Source organism: Enhydra lutris, unplaced genomic scaffold (assembly GCF_002288905.1).
Source record: "Enhydra lutris kenyoni isolate GAN:26980312 unplaced genomic scaffold, ASM228890v2 scaffoldscaffold41, whole genome shotgun sequence".
In the NCBI taxonomy this organism is placed as follows: Eukaryota; Metazoa; Chordata; class Mammalia; order Carnivora; family Mustelidae; genus Enhydra; species Enhydra lutris.
In genome coordinates, this window is record NW_019154125.1 from 8082417 (window position 1) to 8105330 (window position 22914).

At 39.2% G+C, this 22914-nt stretch overlaps 1 protein-coding gene across 1 annotated transcript; it reads left to right on the forward strand.

Annotated features, from left to right (window-relative positions):
* The first annotated feature begins 4593 nt into the window (after positions 1 to 4593).
* On the forward strand, positions 4594 to 12994 carry LOC111155461 (cholesterol 7-alpha-monooxygenase). Its single transcript, XM_022515623.1, has 6 exons — positions 4594 to 4673; positions 6341 to 6581; positions 7404 to 7981; positions 9632 to 9762; positions 11192 to 11367; positions 12426 to 12994. The coding sequence occupies exons 1-6, from the start codon at positions 4594 to 4596 to the stop codon at positions 12723 to 12725; spliced, it is 1506 nt and encodes a 501-aa protein (XP_022371331.1). The 3' UTR covers positions 12726 to 12994.
* Positions 12995 to 22914: the final 9920 nt, after the last annotated feature.

Genomic DNA, 22914 nt, shown 5'->3' on the forward strand with positions numbered 1-22914 from the left:
CACCTGAATGTTTATAGCAGCAATGTCTACAATAGCCAAACTATGGAAAGAACCTAGATGTCCATCAACAGACGAATGGATAAAGAAGAAGTGGTATATATACACAATGGAATACTATGCAGCCATCAAAAGAAATGAAATCTTGCCATTTGCGACGACGTGGATGGAACTAGAGGGTATCATGCTTAGCGAAATCAGTCAATCGGAGAAAGACAACTATCCTATGATCTCCCCGATATGAGGGAGAGGAGATGCAACATGGTGGGTTAAGGGGTAGGAGAAGAGTAAATGAAACAAGATGGGATTGGGAGGGAGACAAACCATAAGTGACTCTTAATCTCACAAAACAAACTGAGGGTTAACGGGGGGAGGGGGGTTGGGGGGGTGGGATTATGGACATTGGGGAGGGTATGTGCTATGGTGAGTGCTGTGAAGTGTGTAAACCTGGCGATTCACAGACCTGTACCCCTGGGGATAAAAATATATTATATGTTTATAAAAAATAAAGTTAAAAAAAAATAAAAATTTCAAAACTAATGTGAAAACATCGTGAATCTCTGAGACAGGACTTAACACCTTCTTATTCTCTAGTCTTGTGAAATTGTATTTGTTCAATGGACACATGTGTATGTATTAGGCGCTTTCAACCTAAACACCATGTGTTTAAGATTCAAAACCGTGTTTGAGAATCAGATGTTCTATATCTGCCATAACATAATTGGGATTTTTATTTTCTAAAAAGAATAGATGATGTGGGTCAAATGTGAACAGATATGTTTCCTAAATGCTTATTATAAAAGCCCCGAATTAATCATAACAAAATTTCACCATCTCGTTCCATTTTTATCTCCCACTGACTTGCCCTGAATTGGGAACCTGATGTGCATTCTTAGTCCATAGGAACAGCAATGCTCTTGAAAAAATGCAAAGCATTGCATTAATTGAAGCAATCTTGTCTGACTTGTAAATTCTGGAAAACAACTTATTGGACTCAACTGTTTGGCCACATTCATAGCTCATTTTATTTAAAGCAATCATACTGATGTGTAAGTTCTATGTAAATGATGTTTACTGCACTTAAATGTGTCATCAGTCTACAGAAGCTGGTAGTTCTAGTTGTTCTTTATTGCTTTCTGCTTGTCTAGTTTGAGTGTCCTTGTTTTGTATACATCTGTTCGTGGTGATGGGGTCTTGGACTCAGGCCCTCCAGTCTCTGAGGCTCAGAAGAAGGGTTTCTTGCACATCAGTGAGCATGTAGTCTATGCTACTCTCTAAAAGAGGAAATTGACAGGCAATGGGAGGATTAGAGCATTTAGATAAAACTCAATTATCCTGCTGGGTCGTCTGGCAAGGAGAACATCCTTCTTTGTGGACCGGGGTACTTACTCTTTCCCTCACTGCAGTGGAAGCCCCACAGGGTCAGGGTTCATGGCTGTCTCATTTACCACTGTGTCCCCAGTATTGCTGCAGTGCCTGACATAAGGAGTAGGTGCTCAGTGTGAGTGTGCGTGTGTATGGGTGTGTATGTGTGTGTGTGTGTGAGTGTGAGTGTGTGATTGTGGAGAGAGAGAGAGAAAGGGAGCAAGAGAAAACAAATTTCACATTTTGACACATAGTGGAGAATAAACAAGTGAGAAAAGGACCTTCCACCTCAGCTAACATTTATTTAATACCTGATACTCTCTGAGCACCCTGAGATGTCCTAAAATCCATGCATTAAGATTGACACCCTTGTCTCACCAGGAAATCTTTTACGTATTTCCACGAAGCCTACTAATAGTTTTGACAACTGTAACAAGCATCTATCCACAATCCCACTTATCAGATTAGAAGCATATTAGGGGTGTAATGGATCCCTATGTGGACATGTGACAGCAGTAAGAAGTGACATCCTCAGAAGGAACACATAAACCATATATTACAAGAAAAAAATAGGAATATTGATATTCAAGTCATTGCTTTCCCTCAGTCAACTGAAAGAAACTGTGTGTGAGTTTCCTGGGCTTTTGTTGTATAGAAGAGGAATAGTAAGTGAAGACGTTAAAGGGATAGATCAGTGTAAGGAAAATAGAGATAAATACTAACCAGGCTGTATTTGAAAGGAGTCTGTAGGGTTCTGAGACAAAACCTAAGGAAGTTTTCCCAGGGTTACAAACGTATTTCTCTTGCACCATTTGAAAATCTTTAATTTTGACATAATTATGGATTCACAGGAAGTTGCAAGATGATATTTAGAGATCCCATGTCACCTTTCCTTTAGGTGCTTTGTTTGTTTTCATTTGTTTGTTTGAGAGGTGACTCTAAAGGGTTAAATTGTTCAGATATTAGTTTGGTGCTTTCTCTAACTGTGATATCCTGCATTTAAAATTTTGCCTGCAGAGTCATAGAGAAAAACAGTAATTCAAAAAAAGCACATCATTCTAAATATATATAATGCGCACAAAACCCTAAAAAAACCCGTTGATTGAGAAATCTATGTATTGCCATACAATGATATTAATAAGTATCATAAATCACAAAACACAAAAAGATTTGTGGCTCTACTTAAGGAGGCAAAAAAAAAAACCATGAGATTATTCTATGAATTCTATGGCCCAAATCTAGGAACAAACCAAATGTCTATCGGTAGGGAATCAGTTAACTGATTTAGTCAATGGGAGATTATACACACATTAAAAGTGAAGAGACATATACATACATAAAGAATCTCTCTCACACACATAGGAAATGTCCATAACGTGGCATTTATTTTTTAATGCTATAAAACAAAAAAAGTATCCAATATAATCCATCTCTATGTGTTTATGTGAGACTCACCAACTATATCCATGTTGTCAAATCCAAGTTTCTTTGTTATCTTTCTTGACCTCAAAGTAGCATGTGACGCAGTTCATTCTCAACTTCAGGTGATTCTCCTCTTGCTTCTTATGACACCACATTTTCTTGGGTTTCTTCCTGGTTCTTCCTCACCTATCTCCTCTTTTCCTGCTCTCTGACTGACCTCAATAATTGGAGTGTTTTGTGGCCTGGTGTTGGACTCTATTCTTTTTCTGGGCTTTATTTTCTCCCTTGGTGATCTTACAAGGTCTTTTGGCTTTAAATACCATCCCAAAACTGAAGACTCGAGATTTCTATTTCCAACCTGGTTTTTCTTGCCAGCTTCAAACTCTTTTATGTTCCAGGTCAACTTGACAACCCACAGCAATCTACAGACTAAAGCTTGTATTTTGACCTGTTGCCTCCCAAAATCTGTCTCTCCTAACTCTAAAGCATCACTGTATCTGAACTAGTTCTTGTCTTTATACCTTAACCAAGTTTCCCCTTAGTGCCTTTGCTCTGATCTCTCTTACTTTCATTCTGGTTCTTAGACACACTAAGCTCATGCTTGACTTGGGACCTTTGCATGTGGTGTTCCCTCTCCCTAGAATTCTCTTCCTTCTGATTTTCACTTGATTAATCATTTCTTATCATTCAGATCTTAAATGTCACCTCCTCAGGGAGCTCTTCCCTGAATACCATATCTAAAGTTGCTCTCATCCCCAGTACTCTCTACACCACATTTTGTTTTATTCATAACACATTTTAATATCTCTCTATTGAAATAAAGTCTCCATTTTAGTAGGAAATCTGTCCATTTTGTTAACACCCATAACCAGAATACTTTTGAAGATTTCTTGGCACAGAATAGACGCTCAAGTAATGTATATGAGTACGCTGAAATTAAATTCAGAAGGATACATACCATATAGTTAACAGTTATTGCTTCTGAGTGAAGAGTAGTAGTGGAGGTTAATTATAAACTGACTTTCACTTTCTACCAAGATACATATCACTTTGTCCTAAATGATTTGAAATGACATTGTGTTACTTTAACAATTAGACAAATTAATAAACATTTTCAATTAGCAAAAAACGGTTGATAAAATTGTGATGCTTAAAATAAACTGTTTAATTGAAAGATGAACTTATGTGGGATACTTTCTTAAGAGTGTTAGGTAAGTAACGTGTTACTATATATAGTAAAATATCTATGATTTTGTAAAAGCTCTGAAACATGAAGCAGCAGAAACTTTTGACCCAGTTCTCTTTCCTTTGAACTTGACCGCCATATCTCTTGTTAATCATTTAAATTGATTTCTTCTTCAAAAGGTAACAAGATCCAGCCACGAGCTTGACAATAACATATGCTTATTTTTCTTCAGATTATTATATTTTACATTGCTATTTGATATGTTCACCTTGAACATTTTATGTTTTGTCCTTTTCATAAGCATGAAACTAAACTTGCAAAATTAGCTGTTGTTATCAGATCTGAATGTTAAGTCAGCATCTGTTTGAGACCTTCAACTTATCAAGTATTGCAGGTCTCTGATTGTTTTGGAACCTCTTCTGATACCTGTGGACTTAGTTCAAGGCCAGTTATTTATTTTTTTTTCTAATAGGATGAACAAATGGTTAATTGTTTGCTTTGGTCACTCAAATAAATGTAGGATCTTACCTTATATAAGTCTAGCTAGAGTCTCTGTTCAGTGACATCCTTACCTTTCTAATCACAGACTCTCCTCCTCAGAAGTTTTGCATTAGATTTGCAAAATGATGACCATATCTTTGATCTGGGGGATTGTTGTAGCAGTGTGCTGTTGTTTATGGCTTATTTTTGGAATGAGGAGAAGGTAAGGAAAGTTTTATCTTTAAGCCACATTTTAGTTCATTCATTTAAAGTTCTTTTACCTTCATTGTTATATAATAAATCAGGTGTTCTGTACTTATGCTCACTAGCATTTTCTTCCTTTTTTTAACCAAAAGAACTTTAAATTTAAAATATGATTTAAAAATTCGAAGTGGCATCTTATTACATCTAACAAAAGATTGAATGACAATGCTTCCCTCCTAGTATTGACATACGCATGGTCATGCAAAAATGTACAAACTTGTTAAACATAGGTGACAGAAATTTTATAAGAAAATTTTATTCTCTGTGTATGTTTCTGGGTGGATATAAAGAAGAAGTCTGGGTTAGTAAGGATACAAGTGGTAAGTGGGATCTGCATTGGAAAAAGTTTCTTTCTAGCATGAGGATTAAATAGATGCTCTGACTAAATGCATGTTCTCTTCTCAGCTAGTTCTTGTGCACTGTATAGACTCAGCTAGGTTTGGACAAGAGCACAGAGCCTGCATTGGTCATTCTATTACCTTCTGCTCATTAATGATAATCAACTATGGTAAATTGGGCAACTACTAAATTTAGGTAACATCACTTCTATTTATATGTCATTTATTTATAATTGGTTTAAGAAGACAAGAAATACAAATAGGGTCACATACATAGCCATATTTATTTACCTTCTGATTGGCTCAAAGAATATTTTGGGGAGGGTTATGTCAGTGTTCTGTTATGTCAATCTCCAAAAGATAAAATTACCCACAGCATATCTTCAGCTATGTAGAATTCTATGTGTTGTCTCTTGTTTACAAGTTGGGGTGTGTGTGTGTGTGTGTGTGTGTGTGTGTATGCATGTGCTTTAAGGTATTTTACTTCAGGCCTGATGATTTCTAGTTTTAGTTAACCTTAGTTATCTTTGAACTCATAAAATGAACATAATTATTTTATGCTAAGTAGTTCTATCAAGAGGGATATGAGTTTATGATGGAAAATTAATATTCTTTAATAAAAACACTTAAAATAGCATGAAAGACTGTGTGTCAACTATACTTCAATAAAAAAGAGACCACAAATAGCATGAAAGAGTGTTGAATCACAGTTGGTGATCCTGTCAATATTTATCTTACCTAATTTCATTTTAAAATAAACTAATTTCTCAAATAAGATTCTTCTTATCTTCAAGAATCATCACAGAATAATAATACCTTTAAACTATGAAGATTTTGAAAACTTCAATTTTGCCATCTTCTCTGCAATTCAGTATTCTATATCTTTAAAGAAAACAAATAAAACATTTTGAGAGACTCAGGCAAATGATGTTTAGGAAAAATATGAACACTGAAATGTAGCTTCATCTGTACTGAGAGGCAGAATCTTGTTGGTCTTGTTGATCCTTTAACCTCATCACTGGAAAAAGTGACTATCAACACAGTGGACATCCAATAAGTGTTCGTGGAATGCATGGATGGATGGATTTAGCAATCATTTTTACCAACATATCATGTTACTAGGTTAATATAACCCATTATTTTAGTAGAAGAGCAGGGTTCCATCAACAAGAGAACTACCTATAACTGTAGAGTTTTGAAGTTTGAAGTCAGTAGTAAAAGTTTAAATCAGGTGTAAATTAAAAAAATGCGTAATTTCCCATTCTCATCATATGTTTGTGTCTTACAGACAAATGGGTGAACCACCTCTGGAGAATGGGTTGATTCCGTACCTGGGATGTGCTCTGAAATTTGGTGCCAATCCTCTTGAGTTCCTGAGAGCAAATCAAAGGAAATATGGTCACGTTTTCACCTGCAGATTGATGGGAAATTATGTTCACTTCATCACAAATCCCTTGTCATACCAGAAGGTGTTGTGCCATGGAAAATACTTGGATTGGAAAAAGTTTCACTTCACTACTTCTGCAAAGGTAACCAGTTTCCCATTTATACAGCATTCTGCTTGTTTTCTATTTTTTAGTATGTCAGTCTATTTAGCCTTTTGATGTTCTTAGACTTAAAAATAGAGATACTGAAGAGAGTTACCCTTCCATGGAGATTCTTAGAAATACAATGTATCCAATTAGACAGAACCTCTTGGTAATAATCGTTTCAAAAGTCAACACAGGTATAGATTTGTCATTTCTTAATCACCTGGAATGAAATAAAAATGAAATATTTTACTGAGCCAGATGGTGCTGTATCAGAAAGACAGGTACAAACTCCTTCGTGTCAGCCATGTCAGTTATCTACATAACTGACATGTTAGTTATCTCCGTGTCAGTTATCTACATAACTCCCAGAGCACATGTGGTGGAAAGTGATCACTGAACAATTGTTTTACCACACTTTTGCCACACAATTGTTTAATTTTGTTAAGCAAGTGACCAGATATTTTGGCATTGCTTAGCAAAAAATATAGAAGAGAACTGATGATTCAGACAAATACGGATTAATACCAAATTAACCTGCCAGTAGATTCAGTAGCATAAGAAAAATAAAAAGTGGACAACTTGCATGGTTGAGGGACCTTTCCCTGAAGAGCTGGAATTTCAACTTGGCCTTCCAGGAAGGGTAGGATTTGGCCATTTATTTGGAAAGTGCTAGGAACTTGTATGTGCAAAGGCCAATTTCCCTCCTGCCCTGTTTTTAACAAGTAGAGAATTATGAAAGTATCTAATCTGTTTTTCAGCCATTTTCTAGCACTGCATCTAGTTTAATCTCTTCTTTTCACACATTTCATTTGTCATCAGGCATTTGGGCACAGAAGCATTGACCCAAGTGATGGAAATACCACTGATAATATAAATAAAACTTTCATCAAAACCCTGCAGGGCGATGGCTTGAATTCCCTCACAGAAGCCATGATGGAGAACCTCCAACTTGTCATGAGACGTCCGCTGTTATCTAAATCAAAGATGTCTGCCTGGGTGACGGAAGGGATGTATTCCTTCTGCTACCAAGTAATGTTTGAAGCTGGGTATTTAACTCTCTTTGGCAAAGATCTTACAGGGCAAGATGCACAAAAAGGACTCATTCTGAATAACCTTGACCACTTCAAGGAATTTGACAAAATCTTTCCGGCTCTGGTAGCAGGCTTCCCTATTCATGTGTTCAAGACCGCACATCACGCTAGGGAAAAACTGGCAGAGGGCTTGAGGCATGAGAACCTCGGAAAGAGAGACCGTATCTCAGAACTGGTCAGGTTTCTGAATGACATGCTTTCCACCTTAGACGACATGGATAAGGCTAAGACACACCTTGCTATCCTCTGGGCGTCCCAAGCAAACACCATTCCGGCGACTTTCTGGAGCTTATTTCAAATGATTAGGTAACTAGCAATTTATCCATTTATTTCTTTATTTTAATTGAAAGTAGAAAAGCTACTATTTTAACTAAAAAAAAAAAGAGTCATGGTACTTTATCATGCTATCGATCAAGAAGGTGACATTTACTTTATAAATGTTTAACAAGTATCAGTTCATCCAGTCCTCACAAAACTATAAGCAACTGTGCCTGGTACACACATCTTGTGAAAGCAGAGACCTTTCCAGGGGGAAAGAATGCACTGTGTAGGGTCAGTTCGGGCCACCTGGGCGTGAAATCCCCAGGCTGTTCCCCATGACATGCCTACTTAAATTGATGAATTCTGTCTTCATGATCATAAAAATGTATTTAAGTGATTCTGGCTCATGGACAGAGAGAGAGCAGTGCCTATGCCTTAGTTGTTTGTGTATTAACAGTTTGTTTCCACCCCATTAATTCTGTCTTAGTGTTTCTTTGACCAACTGTGATAGCTACGGATCAATACTACTGATTATTATTTATGGGCTTTGGCTCGATTTTACCTTTTAAATGGATGCAACAAAAACTCTGTATGCAACATTTACTTTACATAACATGATTGTGTTCCAAAGTGTTAGTCTTTTGGAAATTTGACGTTCAAATGGTTTATTGGATTATTTTGGTTAAATTGCGTGGTTAGTCTCACATGGAGACAAAATTACTACTCTGTAGCAATGGGAATGCCAAATTTCCAGTGACGGCTGATAGTTTTTATGTCTTTAATGTAACAAGTATTTAGGGGCGCAAGCGTGGTTAAGCGCCTGACTCTAGATTTCTTTCCAGGTCATGATCTCAGGGTTGTGAGATCATATCAGGATCTGCCCTGAGCATGGAGCCTGCTCAAAATTCTTCCACTGCCCCTCTCTCCCACTCATGCATGCGTGCGTGTGTGCTCTCTCTCTCTCTCAAAAAAAAAAAAAAATTAGAAAAAATATCAGATATAAAAACCCAATACTAATCTGCCTCAAATGTTAAATGTCTTCCCAAGTTTTTACTTGAGAGACCTCCATCCAGAATAAATTCATATATTTTCAGTAAGGCTATGACATCAGTGTAATATTATAAACAGTAGCCCTTTTATGACAGTCACACATACACCTATTAGTCAACATTTCTGAGACTGAATTTACTGCAGTCATGTTATATAAATCCCTCCCCATGGCACTAAGAATCCAGTAAATGTCCGTGCACTAAAACGCACTAAACATTCATTTTACAAGTTAAAGTGCTAGAACAATATAAGAAAGGAAAAACTGTTGTTCTACATGAAATCATAGTATGGGTTTTAAGAGTAAATTTTGATATCCATTTGCAAGTAGCTAATACTTTATAATTGTTATCTCACATGCAATTTTCCTTCTCAGTTGCTATGTATATGGCCAAAGTTTTACTTTTGTGTTGCAAAATCCTTTTTTTTCCCCCAAAATCTTTTAAGGCAACAATTCTTGCTAATATCCAAGGACTTAGACACAATTATAAAAGGAGTAAAAAGTAATTGGGAACGTCCCTTTCCCACCTTCTCTGCTATCTTGACCGCCTAGTTAAAAGAAGGGGCAAACGTCTATCCATTTGCTGATCTTTTGGTGTAGAAAACATTTGTTTTCTGTACATCTCTTCTTTTTTCCACTTTTGCTAGGAGCCCTGAAGCAATGAAAGCTGCTACTGAAGAAGTGAATAAAACACTAGAAAACGCTGGCCAGAAAATCAGCTTTGACGGCAGTCCTATTTGTTTGAATCAAATGCAACTGAATGACATGCCCGTGTTAGGTATGCTTACTACGTTACATTTCATTTACCGTGTCCCACAAATAGTAATCGTCAATATCTATTATGCACTTACCTGTAGGCATTAAGCTAAGTATTTCCTATGCGTTGTCCTGTTTGATCCTCACCACAATCCTATGACTGGTGACTAGTTTCTATAGAACAGATCAGGAAATTGACACAGAAAGGTTAAGTTCATACTGGGATGGAATGGTGAAACCAGATACAGTGTTGATGTGGGCCTCCTGACCCTACCTTCTCAACTGTTTCTCTGCCCTGCCTTACTCTGTCTTCTTTATTATTATTACCCTTACCACGGATGTTATGATTAATGGGAGCATATTACTCATTTTCATGAAATAAAGGAGGAAAAAGTACCATCAAGTACCATCAAGACACCATGATTTGCTGCATGGGTTGAGTGACCATGATTTGCTGCATGGGTTGAGTGATGAGATAGATGGTTATTTTGCATTTCTTATTTTTGCATCTCTGTGTTTTACAGAAATACAAAAGTATTCTATTTTTATAGTGATGAAGAGTTTTCTTTTTGTTTTGTGACTTCTCTCTTGAGGAAAGAGCCCCGTGCATGTTAGAAGCAGCAGGTCTTAGTGGAAGGGACCATGAGGCCAGAAGCATATGTTCTACATTGGGTTCTGCCCACCACGGAAGACCCCAGACATGTCACTTCATTTTGGGAGGACTTGCTTTTCTCATTTGTAAAAGAAAGGGCTAACATGTTATGATTTTACACACGGTCATATGATGATCACATGACCGTTAAAATGTGAGAAGCTGGAAGGTCGGGCGAGACCCTCTCAATGGATCTGCTTATCTTAGCTATTTGCAGGGTGGTTCTTTTTGCCCCTTTACATCTTTACCAGACAGTAGGGCATTATCATACACCATCAGGGGGCATAATCATGAAAATGGGGTCTTGGAAACACTGAACTGAAGTGGCATTAAACATCTGGAAAAACATTTCTGTATGAAAATGATATCAGTATATTAAATCTCAGAAGCAACAAACTTTGAATAATTCACATAAAAGTGATTTACTGATTTCTCCAATTGTATTAGATGTCTAGTGTCATGTAGAAATAAGATTATTTTTCCATAAAGTTATAAAAGTCTAGTTGTCATTGATGATCACAAAGATTATATGTTTATGAAATGGTTACTATAAACTCAGATTGTCAGGTAAAAACGACTTTCAGACACAAGTGAATCACTGATTAAGGCATAGTGGCAACAGAAAAAAAAAAAAAACGGGAAAGTTTTATCTGGCCATCTTCCCCTAGTTCGTTCACAAGTTTGTTCTTGTGTCATAAGCTCTTAGCAGTATTTCAGACTCCATTTTAGGAGGTCTTTAAATAATTGATTTGTTCTTCCTTTCCTCCTCCTCCTCATTTCGTCCTTTAAAAATATTTAGATAGCATCATCAAGGAGTCTCTGAGGCTTTCCAGTGCCTCCCTGAACATCCGGACTGCTAAAGAGGACTTCACTTTGCACCTCCAGGACAGTTCCTATAACATCCGCAAAGATGACATCATAGCTCTTTATCCGCAGTTGATGCATTTCGATCCAGAAATCTACCCAGACCCTTTGGTAAGTGACTGTTCATCAAAACTCAATATCCAGGTGATGTTCACCCAGATGGAAATAAAGAGGAAATTTACCAGGGCACCTGGGTGGCTCAGTCGCTTACACGTTGGACTCAGGTCATAATCTCACGGGTCATGAGATGGAGCCCCACATGTTGGGCTCTGTGCTCGGTTGGGAGTCTGCTTAAGATTATGTCGCTCCCTCTCCCTCTGCACTTCCCCACCAAAGGCGTACTCTCTCTCTTTAATAAATAAATACATTTTTTAAATAATGAGGACATTCTCTTTAATAAATAAATACATTTTTTAAATAATGAGGACATTTACTATTGCAGAATTGATTTTAATCACTGAAGCCGTAGGCATTGTCTTCTTTTTTTTTTTTAAAGATTTTATTTATTTATTTGACAGAGAGAGATCACAAGTAGACAGAGAGGCAGGTGGAGAGAGAGAGAGAGAGAGGGAAGCAGGCTCCCTGCTGAGAAGAGAGCCCGATGCGGAACTTGATCCCAGGACCCTGAGATCATGACCTGAGCCGAAGGCAGCGGCTTAACCCACTGAGCCACCCAGGCGCTCCTAGGCATTGTCTTCTTACTTATGTCCAATATTCATAGATTTTGGAAAAATTGGATGATGGCCTGAACTTTACAATTTCTGATACTTGTCATCGCATCATCTCTGCTAGATTATGTTTACAATCATGATAATAAAGCTACTGTCTTTCTTTTCCCTTAATAACTGCCTGCTCCCAAATGCAGGAAATTAGAGGCTAATGTATGTCTCTTCTAGTTTCTAATCTGAACTCTTCCTTCTTGTTTTGCCCTAATGGAGGAAATAGTCCCCCAGGCAGGATGGAAGGTATAATAAAGCCTTTTATGTTCCCCTCAGTTCTTGTTAAACTCCTATTCCTTATTAATTTCTGAGTCGAAGTGGGGAATTTGCTAAATTGCCATTAGATTGGATTAAAAAGGAAGATTATTCTTTGGAGCATCCAGGTCAAGAAACAGATAAATTCCTTTAAAACTAGCTTATAGTTGTGTTCTCTTTGTATTTTTATTGCAGACCTTTAAATACGATCGATATCTTGACGAAAATGGGAAGACAAAGACCACCTTCTATAGTAACGGAATAAAGTTAAAGTATTACTACATGCCCTTTGGGTCAGGAGTGACAATTTGTCCGGGAAGAATATTTGCTGTCCAGGAAATCAAACAGTTTTTGATTCTGATGCTTTCCTATTTTGAACTGGAGCTTGTGGACAGCCAGGTTAAATGTCCCCCTTTGGACCAATCCCGTGCAGGCTTGGGTGTTTTACCACCATTAAATGATATTGAGTTTAAATATAAATTCAAACATTTGTGAACATATGGTTGGAAGCAGAGGACATGAGATGATGTTACCAGCCTGCAGAACACCATCATGGACAGTCGCCTTTGGCAATGGTGGCACTGAGTCAGCGTGGTCCAGCTCCATACATGGATGCTTGCTTCTGAATCTAAACATTTTGGTGGCAGTTTCCAGATGCTATCTCAGACTGTGCTAGTGAAAAAAACCTTGTTTCTAGAAGCACAATGATATGTTTTCATTTGAATAAGTCAGTGAATGTTCATCTAGCCAGGCACTGAAATTATTTTCAGAGGAAAATGTCTTTTTTTTTTCCACAATGAAGATATTCCAATTGGCAAAAGGTTTTTTTTTTTCCTAAGGAAACAGCTTTATTTTTATAAAAACAACCCAATAATTATGAAAAAGGTACAAATTCACGTTTTAGTGAAACCACATGATTTTTCGACTAAATATAGAATATATTTTTCTTTTCTTTTTTAGAACATAAACCTTGTATTGTCCAGCACCTGTGATAGTTTCATGCCTCTCTAAAGATAGCAGGAAGTTTAGAGCATTATTTTAAAGGAAAAGGGTGAGTAGGCATAGCCCGAAGTCCGTAACTATCTAAGCACATGGGAATGTGCTCTTAGTACAATCAAATCCACACCTGACATGCTCCCCATCACAGTCAAATGTAGATGTATATTATAAAAGATATATTAAATGATTTTATCATGCTTTTTAATAAAAAGAAAACATTTTCCAGCTTTCCCTGTAGGCAGTATTAGGGCTTTTAAAATTGTGACTTTGGTGTCCTGAAAATACTAAATACGGTTTTAATATTTTCTCTTCATGCTTTAATGTATTTGTGCTGGAAACTCTAATGTCTGTGTCATGTTTCAACTATCTTATCTATATTTTCATTAGATTCCATACTAAACAGATTTTTTCAGAGAAGGTAGTTTTTCTGGTACTACTAACCATGCATCAATGAAGAAAATGTAGCTCTCCTGTGATAGCTTTTAAAATGAAAACGATGAAAATTACCATTTGAAAGCCTTGGATATGAAACATACAAAGAGTTCGTTAAATATTGTGTTTTATTTAAATACATTTTATCTTTAAATGACTTGTAGTTGAAGGAAAAATAATTGAAGGCTAGATAGTAGTATTTAACTACTGCTCACAACATTCCTTTGGTAAAATATTTTAAACATTGGACTTACCATTTATGCCACTTTTATTGATACTTTTGTATGTATATATTCTTTTGAGAGAGAAGGAGAGCACATGCATGCATGGGAGTGTGGGGGAGGGGCAGAAAGGGAGGGAGAGAGAATCTCAAGCAGCCTCCATACCCAGTAAAGCTGGACCTGCGGCTTGATCTCGTGACCCTGAGATCACAATCTGAGCTGAAATCAAGAGTCTGACTGTTGACTGAGCCACTCGGGTGCCTCTTATATATGTATTTATATGTAAATTATATTTCCCTTTTCTCTTGTATACAAATACTGAGAAAATATTGTAACATTTAGATAATTTTGAAATGATTCACTTTTCAGAAATAAAAGTATGAAAGTGTGTAATTTTAAGTTCTTCAATCATGAGAATGTTTTAAACATTCACCTAGTGACAAGCTGCAACAGTTTTGTTCATTAATCATCTCTTAGAAAAAGTAAAATAGTCATTCACTCAAAAATCTCCTCCATACTTCATACAAGCCATTGAAGATTTTTTAATCTGGCTATTCAACATTACTGTAGTTATGTAGGTTATGTAGGTTATTTTATATATTAAGAAAAGTAAACTTATTTAGATATAGTGCAAGATGAACGAAATTCTGTCTTATAACAAATTGTTTTCAACTGAATTTCTAATTGCAGTTCCCTAATATATTTGATAGCATAGTGGATGGGTCTATACGTCTTTCTGCATCTTTTTTCTTATAGAGCAGGGGTCAGGGATTGGTCACAACTGTGGGCCAGAGGTGCCTCTCCACCTGTTTTTTTTTTTTTTTTTTTTATGGACTGAAATCTAAGAGTGGTTTTTACATCTCTAAAGGGTTGCAAGAAAATCAAAGATTATTTATTTATTTATTTGACAAAGAGAGAGAGATCACAAGTAGGCAGAGAGGCAGGCAGAGAGAAGGAAGAAGCAGGCTCCCTGTCTAGCAGAGAGCCTGATGCGGGGCTTGATCCCAGGACCCTGAGATCATGACCTGAGCCAAAGGCAGACGCTTAACCCACCGAGCCACCCAGGCTTCCCCCACTTTGAAAAAAATTTTTGATTATTTATTTATTTATTTGACACAGAGAGAGAGAGAGAGAGAGAGAGAGATCACAAGTAGGCAGAGAGGCAGGCAGAGAGAGAAGAGGTGTTTGCAAGAAAATAAAAAAAATATTTCATGACATATGAAAATTACATAAAATTCAGATTTTCCCCAACCACAAGTGAAGTTTCATGGGGATGCGGAGCCAATGCATTTTGTGTTCGTGTCTGGGGCTGCTCTTGCAATGGAGTTGCAGAGCTGAATAGTTGCAACAGAGACCATGTGTTCGTAAAGCTTCAAATACATATTAGGTTGTAAAGCCTAAAAGAGATATGTCAAAGGCTAAATGTATCCAAGGGTTACTGTGGTCCAGGTCCAAGCTTGAACACTTTCCTTGCACACTGGATCCTCGTAGGAGTTCTGTGGGGTGCTTGTTCCTATCACCCCTATATTACAGAGGAGAGAGAGGGAACTCCGGAAAGGTTAAGGTCACTGCCCCAAGGTTATAGTGCTGGCAAGTGGCAGAGTATTGGAATCCAAGTTTTTCCTACTCCAGAGCCAGCATTTTTTCACTTGGTGGCACGTCAAAGTGACAGTCTGTCTTTTTAAACTCAGGTCATGGAGGGTAAGCCACAGTAAACAAAATCCATGATGTCATTTCTGTCCTAAAACCTCCAATGTTTGGGAGCATCGCTTGGCCATACTCAGTGGATCCAGGGTTGCTAGGATGCTGGGGACCCCTCTTTGCTGACTCCAACTATGAGTCTGTGAGGAGCTACTGTGTCATCACATTCAATGTCCCTATGTTAAAGGATGCTGTCCTGCATGCTGGAAGGCATTCCTTTGCCTTGCCAATAGCTTAGACTTGCTCACTGCGGAGTCTCAGGCAGTTCCTCCCAGGATCAGTGTTAGATGTTTTCGAGGTGGTTGAAATTAAGGCTTCAGCCATCATCTCATTAGCAGGTAAGTGAATGCCAATGTCATACTCACCAGCCCTTCTCACATCACCTTGACTTATCCCAATTCGGAGACTTGGGCAGAGAAAGTGACACGAAGATAACAGCACTGATGTATCAGAGCATCGCAGACTATTCAGGTTCTTCTATTCTAAGCTCTCATTTTAGTTAGAAACTGGCTTCCGGTGAAAGCGAAGCCATTTTGTTAAAAAGGGTGCACAGCAAGGGATAGGGCAGGCTTGGGTCTGGAAATCTCCTGTTTGTACAGCAAATACTGTAGTCACTGAATTAACCAGTATACACTGAACATTAAGGACCTCAGTCTCCAAGCTAGAGGCTATAGGTTCGTTCCATAGACTCCACAAAGTCCATCTCTTTATCTATAGAATTATACATAATAGAAAAATAGAAAAAAAATAGAATAGAAATCATTTAAAATTAGAATAGAAAAATTAAAACATTCGTAAACTTTAACATTACTATATTTTTATAAAATTCCCACCTTTATTTGAAAAAAAGTATATAATGGGGCACCTGGGTGGCTCAGTGTGTTAAGCGTCTGCCTTCAGCTCAGGTCATGATTCAAGGGTCCTGGAATCGAGCCCCACATTCGGCTCACTGCTCAGTGAGGAGCCTGCTGCTGCCCTCGCTCCCCCGCTCTCTTTTTCTCTCTGAAATACATAAATAAAATCTTAAAAAAAGAAAAAAGAAAAAAGTATACGATTTCTGGTATCTTCAACCCCATTTGCTAAGGAACCACGTTATCCAGCAATCTGCTGTCAAGTTAATTGGAAAATAGATGCCCCTTGGCATCTAGAAATGGCAGTTCTAGAACCAATTAACTCTGGATTAAAGAATGACAGTTTTAAGAATGGTGAGTTTGTGTAAGTGAGTTTCTGAGAGATGGGAGAGCTTACAGGAGAAAAGATGATCTCCTCCCTGACGTGCTATTTTGCAAAATTTCAAGCACCGAGAAACAGGTTAGAGGAGCACAGAGACCACCCTCCACTTTCATCCAGATCCACCAATTGTTCACTTTGCCGCATTTGCCTTTTACCAAGAAAGCTGACTTTAAGAGTGATTTTAATTAGGCCTTTCATTTATAATTATTTTCCTTTAAAAAAATTTTTACTTACTTATTTGAGGGAGAGAGAGAGAGCATGAACAGGCAGAAGCAGCAGAGGGAGAGGAGGAAGCAGGCTCCCCAATGAGCAAGGAACCTGATCCGGGGCTTGATCCCAGGACTCTGGGATCATGACCTGAGCTGCAGGGAGATGCTTAACACACTGAACCACCCAGGCGCCCCTATAATTATTTTCCTTTCTAAGTTCCCAATTTGGTGTTTGATCTCTGGTTCCTCTGGACCTTTGGGGAGGTGAAAGGGACTAGGGAACCAGGTGGTCCCAGATGGGATTGATTCTCTTCCCTACTAGCGCCACATCTATATATAATCTTGTTTTCCTTTTCTGGAGGGAAAATTAGTGAAATTCACTTCAACTCCCCTGGAAACAGAAATTGCTTGTTTAAACATAAAAATATATACACATGGGAAAATGTGTAAGGAAACTATTTTTCTTCAGAAGTTTACTTAGAGTGTGCTGGTGAGAATATGGTTGGGACAAGGTCCAGGTATTGACGTATTCGGTGCTCCAAGTAACGTGTGTCTGTCCAGGGATGTCCCTGAGGAGTGAGGGCACGTGTCCTGGGGGATGGGGGAGGCTCTGGCATGAACACAGGAGAATCGGGCAGACTCAGCAATCAGTTTCTCAGAAATACGGACATTAGTGCCTTTACTTTATCACTTCTTTGGAGTGATTCCAGGGAATACCGGTTCCCCGGGAGGGTGACTATATTTTCTTCCCCTCTATAGCTCACCAAAGGTCTGGACTGATGTCTTGCACATAGTAGGAGGTCAAGTGTTTGAAGCCAGGGGCGAAGGGAATGAATGAGGTAAATGTGGATGGAGGTGCTTTGCTTGTGGGGTGGGGGTGGTGTCCCTGTTTTTCTTAGTCCAGACTCCACAAGCTAAATGCTTTGTTTGGCTGCTTTGCTAAGCAGACCTTTTTGCTTTTCTCTATTGATTTCTCACTCTATTAAAATATTGGGAAAGAGTTACACACAGAATTGACAACAAATCTGGCCTGTGCTCAGGCCCAGATTGCGTGATAAGGCGGGTTCACTATTTGCTAAGATAAAGCGGAGGTGGAGAGGATCTCATCCCCGTGCACAGCTGAGCGGTCTGCGCCTGGGTCTCAGAGACAGAGAGGTGGCCTGGTCAGCAGTGGCAGAGATAGGAAATGGAGCACAGGCTGCTGCTTTTTAGTGTGCATTAATGTCTTGTTTACCTTCTATTTATACTCTATTTTGTTATGTGTTGAAGTTTCAGAAATTCTCACCCTGCTGAGGGTCTAGGCCGATTTTTGGTTATAATCAGGCCTTTGAAGGGTGTCTCAGTGGGTTAAGGGTCTGCCTTCGGTTCAGGTGAGGATCCCAGAGTCCTGGGATCCAGCCCCACATTGGGCTCTCCACTCGGCAGGGAGCCTGCTTCTCCCTCTCCCTCTGTGATCACTCTCGCTGTCACTATTTCTCAAATAAATAAATCAAATCTTGAAAAATAATAATCAGCCCTTTGCTTGTGGCACAATGAATTAACCCATTCATTTCATAGTTTTCTAGTTCTGGAGGATGCAGTTGTAATGCCCACCACCTCTTAAGATTTCTGCTCAATTACAATTAGGTCAGGCTGCTTGTCTCATAAATAATTAAAGCTTGTTGCCAAAGAAATAGCATTGAAACATAGGACTTCTTTCAATCAAACAGGGTTCAATTCAATTCAATTTAGATAGTCCCAATTCATAAATAATATGTTCCAAAGATGCACTGTGAATAGAATATTCGGGACTCTGAACATATTTTATTGAAAAAAGCTATGTTATAAATGGGATTTAAATTCTCAGAGAAACAAACAAAAGCTAATTTCATCCATAATAACACATGGGTCATTCTGTTTTGAATAATTTTGCAATGCAAAAGGAAAGAGAGGGGGAAATGTTGTTGAAATGTGAATATTTTAAATTGCAAACAGATGTCTTAGCAGAGGATGGGAGATGGAATATGAAGAATCTGAAGAGGTCATCTGGATACTTTCAAAGGAGGCGCTTTTCCAGGAGATCGTTTAGAATCACAGCCTCCAAGTTATGGATGCTGACTTACTTTATCGCTGAGGAAAACAAGAAACAGAAATTTATTTCTGATTTTACTTCAAAGCTTATCCATTTAATTTACTTCTGCTCAGCTGTGTCACTAGTGGTAAGGATGCGGTGGGAGAAGAATCATGGAATGGAAAGAGAGATTTGAGAAAATGTGACGGGTCAGTGTATTTGTTCTTGAAGGTTGCCATACAAAATACCACACACTGGGAGGTTGGCAGTCGTAGATCAAGGTGTTGGCAGGTTTGGTTTCCCTCATGCCTCTCTCCCTGGCTTGCAGATGGCCATCATTACCCTTTGTCCTCCCATAGTCTTTCTTCTGTTAACACACATTGCTGGTGTCTCTTCCTCTTTTTCTAAGAAATGAGTCATGTTGGATTAGGGCTCCACCCATATGACCTCTTTTAACCCTAATTATCTCCTTAAACTCCCATCTCCAAATAGTCACATTCTAAGGAACTGGGAGTAAGGGCCTCAAGATACAAATTTTGGGGTGGGGGACATAATTGAGTTCATACCAGAATGGAAAGTGAAAGAAAGCAAGAAATAAGTTAAAAAGAGTTGTATGTGGCCGATGTGACCAATGAACAAGGCAGGGCATACAGAGCAGTGGTTGGGAAGGATGGCTGGGAGCTTTGGCATGGGGACATGGAGTGGGGGACAGGGTTCCTGAATCACCCTGACCTGGCCTTCTGTACAAATGTGTGTGGGGGTGGGGTGGGGTGGGGAGGGCAATGACTAAGACACCTCAATTCTCATTCCCATGAATTTTACTTTTTCCTTAGTGGCCCAAAATACCAATGCCATCACGTACAGGCTCTGTAAAGACTTTTCTCCCATTTTGAACCCCGTGAACCAGAAGTGGTATGAGATAGCCATGCAGCCCCCAGGGAGGGCATACTTCCCAGTACCCATTTCAGGCATGGCGCTCAGATAACAATGGCCATGGGATTCCCTCTCAGTGCGATCCAACACTAATTAAGGAGTTTCCACATTAACACTAGAAGGTCTTCCTGGTGTCCCGCATGGGAATTTCAGAATGGTTGTAACTCTTTCCTGTATGTCTCCCACTTTTTCCTATTCTAAATAGAGGAGTGTTTTCTTGCACTTCCTCTACGCCTACTTCACCCTGGTTCATCAGTCCAGGGTGTGTCCTTTTAGTTCACAGATGTTTAGATCAAAAGGAGGTATCTCCAATGTGATGGAGTCCATGTCAGAGACCCCAGACTTTCAGCTGGAAGTGGATTTACAGTCCTCTAGGGAGCCTCCCTTGGGAAGGGGTCATGTGTTCTATGAATGAGAAGAACAAAAGAATTGTTAGAGGTGCTCAGAGGGTAGATTGTTGCAGAGACAATGCTATAGGTCTTAAAATTCCATCTCATCGTTCTCTTTCTAGACACATGGGATATTACCTGGTCTGGCTTCTGTTGTGGTGAGGTTGGGGCCAGGTGACTGGGTTAGCAGAAGGTTAACAGGATGAGGTCACCAGTGCTGTCAGTCATTCCCAGGCTGGCTTTAAGGAAACTTCTTCAGGATTGGCCACTTCTCTTTTCCCTCGCCATGGTGACTGCAGATTACACATTGGAGGCCAGTATGTGATGGACAAGGGCTGCCTGACTTGCCTTGGATGTTGCATCAGTGAGAAATAAATGTACATTATTGTATATATGCCACCAAAACATGGGCATATCCCAGCCTTTTCTAATACTGAAAGTGCCTCACTGTTGTATGTTTCCCTCTTTGTTTACTTCCTTTCCAACCTCCCTTGACACTTGCTTTCATAAAGACTTATCTTAAATTCCAACCGGCCCCATGTGCTAACTCATTCCAAATAGTCCCCCACATACCTTGTTTCCCAAAAGTTTACAGCAACTTCACAAAGTTCTATTCTGAGGCTTTGCTTCTCAGTTCTCAGCTGAGGGTAGCTCTGTGCTCCACTCTAGCTCCCCTCAGAATCAAAGTCAAGGGAAGGGATGGTCAGCTGGGCAGGTGCCTTGGTAGGCAACCCATGAGGGCCAATGGAAAACACTGAAATGCAAAAAAGTGAAGAGAATTGTATTTACCAAAATTCCTCTAATCCTTTGATCAGCTCTTTGTGAAGGGAACAGGAATGAGACCCCCAAGCAGCACATTCCAGTAATGGCTGGTGTTCAGTCAATTGCTTTCTAGGGAAAGAGGTGTGCAACCCTGAGACGAGTAAAGAGGCTAAGAAGCACCAGCAACAACTCTTTCTCAGCCCTTTCTCCCATTCAGCGCTTAGCTCTCCTCTTAGAACATAGGTGACAGCTTGATGTGATCTGATCCTGACCCTTTCTGCTTTGTGATCCACTTACCCATTTGTTCAGTGCCCCAAGAGTAAGAAAGACGGCATAAATATCTTCACATAAGGAGGCCTCTCCCCACTCCCATCACCCAATGGGTAAGCCGGTATTTGTGGGATTAGTAGGGTCACAGAACAAATCTTTGTCTCATCTGGTACCTCGTATTTACATACGGACCGTGGGTCTTTTAGCAGCTAATTATAGCAAATATCATAACTACCGAGAGCCTATAGCATTCCTGCAATAAGATGGACCCCTGTTGAACTGCTGGACTAATCCAACATGATGTTAGCCTGACACATGAGAACAAGGCAAGGTGAAATTATGAAGTGAAGCTTATCTTTGGTGGTCCCCTCCTCATTTTCCTATGTCCATCTTTGACTCACGAACGAGTCAAGAGTTGCTGAGAGTTCAGCCTGCCTGGACATGGTGCCGGGAATGGTGATTTACAGAGACGAAAGACCCAATCCTGCCTTCGAAGAGTTCAGAGTTGAGCTCAATTGTTTCAGAAGTCCAGACAGATCAAATTCCAACACTGCATATACCAAAGACTGGATTTAAAATAACATGATGCATTTTTTGAGGGGAGGAGCAAGTATTTAAAATGTAACTTCTAATTTCCAAGCGAACGGACCTCATCCTATATCAGAGGATTTCAAGTGGCAGATGGATGAGGCTGTCTTCCTAAGGCCCTGCAGTCGGGCCTGGAGACAAATGTCCTTTGGAGGCCGGCCCTGTTTCAGGGACACGAAAGTTGCCTCTTCTATTTGACTGTTCACTTACAAAACAAGCTTTTTGCTTTATTCATCAAAAAACTGTTTGCCCTTATCAACCCTCATGTGCCATATAAATCCTGTAAAGCAACCCTAGGCCCTCAGTGCTCCAAACTAACAACTTTCACTGGACGTCTTCCAATGCTGTCTCATGGTGTTTGAAATTTTGGCAGGAGATGTAGGTTCAACAGTTGCTTGCGAAGTATTCACCTTGGTTACTCTTGGTGAAATGATGTAACCGTCGCTCCATCTTTGGTACATCAGCCTTTTTTTTTTTTTTTTTTTTGTAAGTAGGCTCCACACTGAGCATGAACTTATGACCCTGAGATCAAGATCTGAGCTAAGATCAAGAGTCTAACACCTAACTGACTGAGCCACTCAGGCAACCCTTGGTAAATCAGCTTTTGAATCTAAAGTCATTTGAGGGCAGTGGCAAGGCTGATGGGTAAGAATGTAAAAAACTGAAGCCCTGCCCCAACAAGGCATGGTTAACATGCATGTGCACACACATACAATTTAAGTAAACTTTTGCATCTTCTATTTAAAAAGAGCAAGGAAAAGGTATTTTCATAGAATGAACAATCTCCAGGCTCGATGGCAAACTAAACATGATCCAAGCCAAAGGACTTTGAGGAAAAACAAAAGAACAACAAAACCAAACAGGTTAACTGGCCCCTTGGTACTCAAAGATGTTTCT